This window comes from Ctenopharyngodon idella, chromosome 16 (genome assembly GCF_019924925.1).
Source record: "Ctenopharyngodon idella isolate HZGC_01 chromosome 16, HZGC01, whole genome shotgun sequence".
NCBI lineage: Eukaryota > Metazoa > Chordata > Actinopteri > Cypriniformes > Xenocyprididae > Ctenopharyngodon > Ctenopharyngodon idella.
Window position 1 is genome coordinate 8,222,471 of NC_067235.1, and position 12,852 is coordinate 8,235,322.

A 12,852-nucleotide genomic window follows, 5' to 3' on the forward strand; every position below is an offset into this window, starting at 1 on the left:
CAGCTTCTCAAACGTTAACCGAAATAAAACAAGTAAACACATATTTTCTTTTCAAATTACTTTCCAAATTTGTAAATAATTTTCATTCATTTAACCGTTGTGAGAGCGCAACGACGCTGCTGTGAACGTGTTGGCATCGCAACGTGATACTTCCTATTTCCTTTCCTGCCCGTGTGTCCTACGAAGGATGTCTTGTTTAATTCTGGTTAAGGACACTCCGTATGCCGCATCCTTCACAGGATGCGTCCTCTGGAGGATGCAGCCTTCGAAATTAAATGAAATGAGACACAGCTATTGCTTAAAAACTTAACAGCTTTAACTAAAAATAGACACAAGCTTAACAGAAATTATTCTGATAAGAGTGTTTTTTCAACAATGATGTAAAGAAACAGTGACAATTTTAGTTAATTTTAGGGAGTAAAACCTGTGTTTATAGGCTATTAAGGAAATGTAATTTTGCCAAAGAAGAACTTTTATTTTAGATGTTTATTTAAAAGCAGCCTACTTACATGTCATATGTTATTATATCATCATGCTTAACATTGAGAATTTCAATAATTATTTTGTGATGATCAGGTGCAGATATCTAAATCAGAGAATATTGTAGGTTTGGAGAGTTGGCGGGTGGATGATTTATTTTTAAGAGCAGATTTGGGTGATGTTAGAGCTGATCCGCACATATCTAGCGCATAAGCCCTATAGAGTCCCCTTTAAAGTTCAGATACAGAAAACACACAATCCTGTAGGAAACACTGTATATATGATAGTATTCTCAAAATACTAATCTTATTCTCTTAATATTAAAATACCTAAAATATGTGCTTGTAAAAGTGTTTTTTACTGCTGTGATCAGGATTTTACCACCTCCGCCTCATTTTGAGCCAGGAAAAACCCTGTATCCAATAATTTATATATCCATAAGCATTTTTTTTTTTTTTACATTTTGCAACAAGGTCGGTTTGGAATTAATCAATGGAGTGACAGGTGATCTAAAATGTTTTTGTTTAAAAAGCAGGCTATTGTTTTGTCCTTGGGTTAAGCACTCTTATATTATTCCTCCTCCACTTCCTCTTATTTTGTTTAAAAAAGGCTTAAAGTAGATTATCCAAAAAAGGCATCCTATCCAAAAAGTTTTCTTTTCTTTTTTATTTATTTCTGAACAGTTATTAATTTTGAAGTCAATCAGCAATAAAACTGTGCCGAACATTTGATACTCTACCTGTTTGAGTTTGAACAGTGTTCAAAAAGGTCCATAACTATGCAACCTTCACCATTCACATTTTAAAGCAGAAACAAAATTTTAATATTTATGTGAGCCATGCTTGCAATTGCTTTCAAGCAATTAAAATACTAAACACTTACAGCATGTAAATAATTCTGTTATTTCTCTCTCCACAGATATTTGCTTTTATAGTGACTTTATGTTATGGCTGTAGTATGTTCATGGGCTTCAGGAGATGGAGAAAATAGCACACAAAAAATGGACCATATGTGACCCATTCATAATACGAATGTCTTCAAACATCAACTGTACTATTATGGATATTACACAAGGTGATAATGTCACCACTGGTTTACCACAATGTCAAGGTCTTTCTTCACATTAAAGTAAAGAGTCATTTTAACAGCTGTAAAATATTTTTTGGTGATTTGTCCAAAAATGATATACAATCATATTTAAATTTTACTTGTTTTACTTGGTTATCCTTAAACTTCACTGGTGGTCAGAGAGTACAATATTTCACCAGTCTGTGCTAAATTTTGATTTTATCTTATTTGTAATATTTTTAGATATATTATCAGTTCCAAAAACAAATTGTAAATCAATTTTTTCACCTGTATTAGCCATTACTCTAACAAAATCAAGGCAAAAACAATTTTTATGACAATTGTGCTTACACATCTTAAGTTAGATGCCAATGTAATATGTAATAAGCATTATATATTTAATATAACTTTTTTCCTAACTTATGTTACATTTTATAATAAACTATAATTTTTTTTTTTTTTTTTTTTTGTAATAGCCTGTGGAATTTTCTATTTTGGTGAAATGTGGCCACTAGAATTCATACTTTTCATGAATTACAAAAACTAAAATGCAACTGCCTGGTTTCTTCATTGTTTTTTTTTTTTTTTTTTTTTTTTATAGAGCAAGCTTGGTGTAGATACGATCAGTTCGCACAATATACTGTTAAAGTCATTGCAAAATGCCAGTTACAGAGGAGTCAATTAAATGTATTAGAGTGATGATGAATCATTTACCCCGTTGATGAAGATTTGTTTGTATTAATGTCTCATTTCATATGCAAATATTAAATAATATTTTACTTTTTTTATTATGAATTGCAAGTTTTTAAACCTTTTATATGTTTTAAAAGTCTGTCATTTCCACACATCAGTAAATCACGACAGCCAAGGGTTATCTGTCATGCTGGTCTAAATTATTGCAACATGACAAAATTTGGTTGACCTAAGAATTGTTTTTTTTTTTTTTTTTGACAGGAGAGTAAGTTTGAACAAACATGGGAAATTGTTGAAGAGGAAACTCCTAGGACAAAAAGTGTAGTTTATACATTTGTATGAAATTTAAAAATATAAATATATCCAGGTAATATACTGATCACAGAGATTTCACAGAGGTTATTTGAAATGTTATGCAAGTGTTTTAACAGCTTAATCAAATTGTTGGTGGTAGTTGGGTCAGTACCTGTTGAATCTTAAGAAAATCTGGTCATGTTTCACTCTTTAAAAACACATATTGCCTTTAATTTATACTGATTTAAATAACAATAAAAACATTTTATTACAGTGATTCTTAGTTATTTATGGAAGCCCGTTTCTGCCACAATTGAGTAAAAAAAAATATAATTCTGTAAGTCATAATAATGAGAAACTTTCCCGTAATTATGACTTAGTTTCTCATAATAATGAGAAACTTTCTCGTAATAATGGCATAGTTTCTCATAATAATGAGAAACTTTCTCGTAATAATGGCTTAGTTTCTCATAATAATGAGAAACTTTCTCGTAATTATGACTTAGTTTCTCATAATAATGAGAAACTTCTATGCAAAAACAGGGCTGTAGCAACGTTATAGCACAACTTTGAGCAACTGCGACACGACGTTCTGACAACTTTTTATTTTATTTTATGGTATATTACACATATTTCCCATTCTGCGTGTTATATTTTGTGCTTAAATTTTTAATCACTCGTCATTAGATCACTATATAATACTTTTTTTAATATATTGTTTATACTTATTTATGGGCAACAAATTGATCAATTATAATCAACACCTGCAAATGTACACTTTGAAGAGTAAAAATGACATACAAGGTTACATAATTCAACTTTATTAAAACTGCATATGATATTCTAATTATTCTTCAAAATGTATGCATTTATAATAGCATGTAATATATGTGACAGCATATATATATATATATATATATATATATATATATATATATATAAAGTTTAATAAATAAAAAATAAACAGCAAAGGCAGTTCAGAACATTTATTGAACAAAAGTGGGCTCTGTACATGGCTGACAGGTGAGCATAATCAAAGGCCGCATGAAAAGCTTGGTAACTAGAATGAGTCCAGGAAAGATCAACAAATCCAGGAGAGATGCAAGCGCAGAAACCTTGAGGCATGAGTCTGAAACCTGTAGACATCCGGGACCAGAGAGTTGTTGCACTGCAGGCACAGGTAAACTGGGCAGAGAACAGGGCAGATCGGAACTTGACATGACAGGACTAGACCGGGACTGACCAGACATGAGAAATTAATCTTCACAAAAGGTCCTGTGTGTGTGATCTCAAAATGGTAAAATTCTAATTATTTTTCATAAAAAGCTCTATTTATCTTACCCTAAAATTGATGAGCCATAACCTTGTCCTTCACTCTTGTCATCCATGTTTGGTGTGTTGCAGAAATCTAAAAGAACTATTTTGTGTTAATAGCATAATTTTACATCTAATGGTTATACTCTACTAGCTGTCAAAGCCAGATGTTAAATGGCTAGTAGATGGCTTACAAATTACAACTTTGTATAATTTTACACCATTGTATACCATTCTAAAAAAATGTTAACCAATGTTATCTAATGTTTCATTAGATAGCATTGGTTAACTAAATTAGTTAAAATAAAGCAACAATGAACAATACTTCTGCAACATTTTTATGTTAATGTTAAGTTCAACATTTACAAATTCATATTTAAAATCAATTGGTGTACTTATTAACATGAGTTAATGCACTGTGAACAAATAAGAAAAAACAACGAACAGTCATGTTATTATTAACTAACATTTGTAAAATGAATAATTACTGTATCAAATATATTGCTCGTTGTTTATGTTAGTTACTTCTACATAAACTAATGTTAACAAATGAGACTTTAAAAGGTTACTTCATTCAAAAAAGAAAATTCTTCATTAATTACTCACCCTCATGTCGTCCCACACCCGTAAGACCTTCGTTCATCTTCAGAACACAAATTAAGATATTTTTGATGAAATCTGAGGTTATCTGATCCACACATAGGCAGCAATGTCATTGCATCTTTTGAGGTCCAGAAAAGTAGTTGAAAACATGGTTAAAAAAGTCAACGTGACTGCAGTGGTTCAACCTTAATTTTATAAAGCAACGAGAATACTTTTTGTGTGCAAAAACAAAACAAAAATAACAACTTTATTCAACAAATTTGTCTGTCCCCTGTCATTCTGCTGCATTATTTTCGTTGCAGATCTTCAGTGTTTACATCCGAACATGGGCTCAGTATTGGCCGGCTTCTGCGTCAGCATCAAACACATGCTTAAAACAACTTAAAACAACGTTAGTGAGTGGCGTTCATATTCTGGGCTCATCTGCTCACCTGTATATACAGTAGTATGCATCATAGATAAACTGTATAAAGAATTTTATCTTTTAATCTCACTGTTTTATTAGCAGGTGCTGTATGTGGATCACAAGTTCCCAAAACATGCATTTTACTCACATATTTAGTTTACCTTTTTTGAGACGCGATGTAATATTTGTAGAAACAGATGGAAAATTGTCAGGCCTGTCCTGCAGTTCTATGGATGTTTTGACTGAAAGCTATGAGTAAGAAAATAGCCTGTTGAGTAAAGAAATAAAAGAAAATCAACAAGAATAATTGCTTGATTTCAACCCTAGCAAAGATTTACATGCATAACATACACTACCGTTCGTAAGTTTGGGCCTGTAAGATTTTTTGTTTTTGTTTTTGAAGGAATTCACTTACTTTCCAATGGTACATTCATTGTATTTTATCAAAAATACAATATTTATTATTATATAATAAATTATTACATATATAAATTACTACAATTTAAAATAACTAGTATTACAATTTATAATATTCCTGTGATCAAAGATGAATTTCCAGCATCATTACTCCAGTCTTCAGTGTCACATGATCCTTAGAAATCATTCTAATATGATGATTTGCTGCTCAAGAAACATTTCTGATTATTATCAATGTTGAAAACAGTTGTGCTGCTTCATATTTACGTGGATTACATATCTTAACTGTCATACTTGATCAATTTGATGTGTCCTTCCTTGGATTAGTGTATTTATTAATGTACATTACGTATAAATTCATGCATTCATTCATTAAAAAAATAATCTTACTGACCCCAAGCTTTGATCGGTAATGTGACATGCTACATTAAAGAACCGCTTTTGTAGTAATAAACAAGGTAAACAATACCGTGTTTCTCGATGGATAGCAATTAATGGATGGATAGCCCTATTAGCCGCTAAACCATACGTCAACGGCGCCGCCATATTGTGCGGGGCAACGGTCCCATGACACTCATAACTGGAACTGAGAAAAATGTCTGCTTCGTGTGCTGCTTGGGGCTGTACAAATCGCTGCACAATTGAAAACAGGTCTCGGGGAATGACCTTTCACAGGTAAGACTGAACATTTGTTTCTGGTTGTATTTGGTCATTATATAATTATACTGATAGTAGTTGGCCACCGGAGTCAGACTAAAATAGCTAGCGATGTCGCTAGTTAGCTGTGAAAGTTGAGACATGAGTTTGCATGATTTCTAATATAGTTTTAGCTTTATATCTTATTTTATAAACTAAATTTCCTGAAGTTTAAATATGCATCTTTATTTTCTTAGTGCTATAAAAATACAGAAAGCAGCCTGTGTGATTTGTATTTGATGATTTTTTTTTCATTTTATCAATGGTGGTCAATTCTAAGCTCAAGAAAAGCTAAAATTGGGTTAAAGACAGAAAATGCCTTTTCCACAATAAGAAAACTTTATTTCATTTAATGTGAAAATTAAATTGTATCTCAGTATGGGCGTTTTCACAATTCTTATGCAAGAATAAAGCGACAAAAACATGACAAGCCTGAGCTTTGACTATTTCTTATTAAAATAAAATATTTTGTATGTCTAACTATAGAGATTTTAAGTAACTAGAACTTTTTGTACACCACGTACATTATAAACCACTGAAATCGGTTGATAAATGTAAACGTTATTTTTGTTTTTATCCAGAAAAACCGCAGCTCGCCCGTTTACTTGCATTTGTTAACAGCGCAGTCTTGCCCCGCACAATATGGCGGACTCGTTGACGTATCGCAGCAACAGTCCAAAGAGGCCAATAGGGCGTCTAGTGTTTATTATAATGTCTATGGTCCACACACCCAAGCGCAACCTTGAGCAATGGAACTGAGCGGTGGTCAGATGTCAACATTGTGACAACGCTGTAACAACCCAACAAACACAGAACGTTGGCAGAACGTAGCCAACCTTCTAACAACGTTTTAACAACGTGGCCAAAACGTTTCTATAACTACGTTGCGTTGTGAAGGTTGTTACAGCGTTGTCACAATGTTGACATCTGACCACCGCTCAGTTCCATTGCTCAAGGTTGCGCTTGGGTGTCTGGACTACCACTGGACGACGTGTACTCGTCACTGCTCCGATTCCTCTGGAGCTCGGATTTTAAATTTCCACGACCGTTGAACCGTCTCTTCCTCGAGCAAGGAAGGATATGTGAGTATTGCTTTTATTTTATCCCTAAATAAGATATGCAAATATTCAAACACAGCATACACTTTCCGTGTCTAATTGGACATTTATTTGTCTACAAACTGAACGAAATAGAACAGAATAGTCGATAATTCCGGAGTGTTTGCGATCTAATGTAAAATTTACCAGTGTAATGCTACCTATTTCTTTTAAGTATGCAGATGAGAACGTTAAAACGTCTTCTGGTCAGGTAAATGACAAATATTTCAACATCACGCCAAAAGTTATAACCCAGAGTGAAGAAAAAATGACTTGAGTGATGAATGGTCGACATTTTAGCACTTTATGAACAGCGACTCCACTGTTAATGTTTAACGTTAGTCCTTTTTTGGGAAACGAACATAAACGTTTGTAACCTCGCGCACAGAAACCATCTTAATTGCTATCCATCGAGAAACACTGTATTGTTTACCTTGTTTATTATTACAGAAGCTGTTCGTCAGGCCAACAGTGAGCATGTCACATTATCGATCAAAAGCTTTGGGGTCAGAAAGATTATTTTTTAATGAATGAATGCATGAATTTATACGTATATTAATAAATACATTAATCCAAGGAAGGATACATCAAATTGATCAAATATGACAGTAAAGATATGTAATCCACGTAAATATGCAGCAGCTCAACTGTTTTCAACAGTGATAATAATTAGAAATGTTTCTTGAGCAGCAAATCATCATATTAGAATGATTTCTGAAGGATCATGTGACACTGAAGACTGGAGTAATGATGCTGAAAATTCAGCTTTGATCACAGAAATAAATTACAAATTGTAATACTAGTTATTTTAAATTGTAATAATTGAAATATTACTGTTTATATTGTATTTTTGATAAAATACAATGAATGTACCCTTGTAAAGTAAGTGAATTCCTTCAAAAACATAAAAAAAAATCTTAGAGACCCAAACTTACGAACGGTAGTGTATGTTATGCATATAAACCTTTGCTAGGGTTGAAATCAAGCAATTATTCTTATATTGATTTTCTTTCATTTCTTTACTCAACAGGCTATTTTCTTACTCATAGCTTTCAGTCAGGCGACTGGAGGGCAAAACACAGAACTGCAGGACAGGCCTGACAATTTTCCATCTGTTTCAAACAACAAATATTACATCGCGTCTCAAAAAAAGGTAAACAAAATATGTGAGTAAAATGCACGTCCATATACAGCACCTGCTGCAGTATTTCAATCACTAAACAGTAGAGTATTCACTTTAAGTACCTTGAAGTAATAAAACAGTGAGATTAAAAGATAACATTCTTTATACAGCTTATTTATGATGCATACTATATACAGACGAGCAGATGAGCCCAGAATATGAACACCACACTCTAACTGGTCAAGCAGATGAGCCTAGAACATAAATGCAATGCCTAAAGACAAACTGTATGTTGCATATATATTCTAGACTCATCTGCTTGCCCCCCTGTATATATATTATGCATCATCAATAAGGTGTATATTGAATTTGGCCTCGTTTTACCCTCCAGGTGGGTGTTATATAAAAACTAGCAATGAAGGTAAGCTTACACTATTTTAAATATTTTCTTGTAAACAATCAAATGGGTCTATTAATGAATCTGTTAAATTTTATACAATTAAAGATTAAGTAACAATAAAAAAGTAAGTAACACTTTCAGAATGTTTACATTTGTGGAATTCACCTCAGATCAGTGTAGCTGTAATTCCTGATGCATGGATGCTGTAGATAATGCAAGTACTGTGTGAAAGTGATGTTAGATACAAAAATCTCTCTCTTTTTTTAGGCAATATCAACACCATACAACAGGCCCTGCTCTCCTCACCAAGAACAAGTAAGAATTTATCTAAAAAGATTTTTATTTTATTTTTATTTATTTTTTTACTGTGAACTATAACTTTGTTGTCATTTGTCTATAACAGCAGATAGTAGTATTATTAACAATATGATTCTGCATACTATTTTTAGCACCCGAGCCATCACGGACATGGAAGGGTCTTGACAACTTGCCAAGAACTGGATTTTTTGGTAAGCATAAATAGATAAACAGATTTACACAATACACTGTATATCAAAAAAATGGTTGTAATTTACTAATACTGTATGTCATTGATTCAGAGATGCTAGGGAGGACTATGGAGCAACTATACATACATTCAGTGATGCCACAGCAACATTTAAGTAATTTCTCCTTTAAGGTAATCTTTCTTTGGTAACACTTTTAGTTCACCCAAAAATGAAAATTATGTCATTAATTACTCACCCTCATGTCATTCCACACCCATAAGACCTTCGTTCATCTTCAGAACACAAATTAAGAAACTTTTGATGAAATCCGAGGGTATCTGATCCACACATAGGCAGTGACGTCATTTGATCTTTTGACATCCAGAAAGGTAGTTAAACATGGTTAAAATAGTCAGCATGACTACAGTGGTTCAACCTTAATGTTATGAAGTGACGAGAATAACAAAACTAAAGTAACTTTATTCTACAAATTTGTCTGTCCCGTCATTCTGCTACGTTGTTTACATTCAGCGCTTCCGTGTTTACGTCCGAACGCGGGCTCAGTATTGGCCGGCTCTGGTCACGTGAGCAGCACGATGCATGTGTGTGATGCTGACGCAGAAGCCTGCCAATAATGAGCCCGCATTTGGACGTAAACACTGAAGCTCTGCAACGAAAATAATGCAGCAGAATGACGGCACAGACAAATTTGTTTAATAAAGTTTTTATTTTTGTTTTGTTTTTGCGCACAAAAAGTGTTCTCGTCGCTTCATAACATTAAGGTTGAACCACTGCAGTCACGTTGACTTTTTTTAACCATGTTTTCAACTACCTTTCTGGACCTCAAAAGATGCAATGATGTTGCTGCATTCGTGTGGATGTGTGGATCAGATACCCTCGGATTTAATCAAAAATATCTTCATTTGTGTTCCAAAGACAAACGAAGGTCTTACGGGTGTGGAATGACATGAGGGTGAGTATTAATGACAGAAATTTCATTTTTGAGTGAACTAACCCTTTGAAGTCTCATTTGTTAACATTAGTTTATGTACAAGTAACTAACATAAACAATGAGCAATACATTTGGTACAGTTTTTATTATTCATCTTTACAAATGTTAGTTAATAATATGTCTGTTCGTTGTGTTTTCTTATTTGTTCACAGTGCGTTAACTCATGTTAATAAGTACACCAATTGATTTTAAATATGAATTTGTAAATGTTGAACTTAACATTAACATAAAAATGTTGCAGAAGTATTGTTCATTGTTGCTTTATTTTAACTAATTTAGTTAACCAATGTCACCTAATGAAACATTAGATAAAATTGGTTAACTAATTGATTAACATTTTTTAAGAATGGTATACAATGGTGTACAATTTTACAAAGTCGTAATTTGTAAGCCATCTACTAGTCATTTAACATCTGGCTTTGACAGCTAGTAGAATATAACCATTAGATGTAAAATTATGTTATTAACACAAAATAATTCTTTTAGATTTCTGCAACACACCAAACATGGATGACAAGAGTGAAGGACAAGGTTATGGCTCATCAATTTTAAGGTAAGAAAAATAGAGCCTTTTACAAAAAATAATCCGAATTTTACCATTTTGAGATCACTTGCACAGGACCTTTTGAGAAGACTAATTTCTTCTGTCTGCTCACTAAGTCATTATTACGAGAAACTTTCTCAATATAATGAGATACTAAGTCATAATTATGAGAAAGGTTCTCATTATTATGACTTACAGAATTATATTTTTTTACTCAATTGTGGCGGAAACGGGCTTCCATAGTTATTTTACATTACAGTCATTAAAATTTAATTAGATTTACCATTTACCAAAATAATTGCACCATCAGAATTCTTTGTAATAACTGCAGTTTGGGGAGAAATATAAGTGTATAAAACTCTGATCATATTATTATAATCTCTACCTAGCCTAAAGTATTCCAGTACTGTCCAGAGGTATTGCCACTTCAGCCTGTCAATGGCTTTTTCAACATCTAAAGACAGTGTAGCACATGGTGAACTAATTCCAGCAGTGTGAATATGCAGTAAACGGTGTACATTATTAGCTGCCAGGCGTGATTTAACGTAACCAGTCTGATCACTGTGCACCAGTTTAGTCATAAAAAAGGCTAAACGGGAGGCTAAAACTTTAGCATACAATTTAACTTCACTATTTAAAAGAGACAGCATTCTATGATTCACACAAAGAGTTAAGTCTTTGTCATATCACAGGCCTCCCCAGTCTAGGGTCAGGGAGGGGAAACAAGGAAATTTATGAACAAACAAACAATAAACAAAAACAAACAAACAAATAAATAAATAAACCAGGCAACCAAAAGCTCTCTTCTCCTGTCCAAGCACAGGTTTTTGAAACACTCAAGAGTAACATTCATTGGAAACTTCAAAATACAAAAAAGAAGGTTCAAAAAGACATCAGGAGGGACCCAGGGGCCTCATTTATAACCGTTACGTACGCACACAACATGCCCTGAAGAGGCATACGCCACTTCCTACGCAAAAGATGGGATTTATAAAAACAAAATTGACAGGAAAATTTGTGCACCTGCACGCAAACTCTGACCCATGCATAGGCTAAGAACTTTTTTACTACAGTGAGAAAAGTAATGAAGTAAACAGAACGATTTTAAACTCTGTTTTCATTTTGATATACACATTTACATTAATATTCCACTTTTATTAATGGCGATAAGCACTGAAATTACATTAAGTCATTACGCAGAATTTAAACAAAAATTATATGAATTTAGATAGTGGATGTGCTATTTATGATCACTTTTCCTGTGACACTGTTTTAATGACAGCGAGAAGTGATAGGCGCACAGTAATCCTCTTTAAATTAAACTGCAGATGTTATCATGTTATGACAAAATATTTTTAGTGAGAACGGTGATCAGTGATGCACACTTCCATATTATGGCAGACACTTCTGGATTCAGTGGTCGAACTGTCCATTGTCCAGTTTGATTAGGTCCAATGATAATACTGTAGCTTACTGGACAACCACAGCTGCACGGAGGTGTTGATGTCGTGTGAAGGCGTCTTCAAACTATTATGAAAAATACCACTGTATTTGAAGGATACAGCTTGAAGAAAACGGTAAGATTTGCACATTTCCTTTTTAAAATAGCCTACTTTGTCAGTGACGCGCCGAGTCAGACAATTGTATTTACACTGTAATAAATAAGTAGGCCTATCTGTTTCCATTAAAATAGCCTAAACATCCTAAAAGATATGTTCACCTTATCAGCAAAACTGCATAAATTTGATTTGTTTTGTTTAAAACAGTTAAAATAGTATTTGGCCAGTGTAAACGAACGAATCAACTCTATTCTAAAAACTTGATCTGAGAAGTATTTTATACAATTTTGTTTTTATGGATATTTATTCTAAAACATAAAGATATTGGATGATTTTTTAGCAATGTAATGTGTATGGCACAAATGGCATTTATAGTATAATTATAGACAGAGATTGTTTTGGTTTTACAGCAGCTCTAGGAAAAAGTTATTATCGAGCTAAAGTAAGTTTTTGATTGAATCACTTCCATTGTAAAAATCATTACTTATTAACTTAGGGGCTGCTTAAATTACACCTTTTTAACTGAAAACAGAAGACTTTTAATGCGTTCCTGCCATTCATATGTGCATTTGAATGTATATGTGGACAGATGCTTAGTCTTTCTTTACAAAGTGACATGGCCAAATTACTTGTCTGGCCTGCATGATTAGTCATCGAC

The 12,852-nt window shown here is 33.1% G+C and overlaps 2 protein-coding genes across 3 annotated transcripts in view; both read left to right on the forward strand.

Annotated features, from left to right (window-relative positions):
* Window positions 1-2,812, forward strand: part of mal2 (mal, T cell differentiation protein 2) — a 29,169-nt gene extending 26,357 nt beyond the window's left edge. Inside the window, exons 4-5 of one of the 2 annotated variants that reach the window (XR_007925715.1) lie at window positions 1,399-1,554; window positions 2,503-2,812. Coding sequence is in view for 1 of the 2 variants with exons in the window: in XM_051866829.1 (XP_051722789.1) it covers window positions 1,399-1,470 (72 nt within the window). In the remaining variant the exon portion in view is untranslated. Of the gene's footprint in view, window positions 1-1,398; window positions 2,340-2,502 lie in introns of those variants that run through there. The other variant, XM_051866829.1, reaches the window with a different exon arrangement.
* Window positions 2,813-6,727: 3,915 nt separating this feature from the next.
* Window positions 6,728-12,852, forward strand: part of LOC127497968 (CCN family member 3-like) — a 56,830-nt gene continuing 50,705 nt past the window's right edge. The window contains 7 exon segments of the mRNA XM_051866824.1: window positions 6,728-7,053; window positions 8,099-8,221; window positions 8,583-8,612; window positions 8,859-8,906; window positions 9,041-9,100; window positions 9,191-9,270; window positions 10,578-10,644. The gene's annotated coding sequence lies outside the window, so the exon portion shown is untranslated.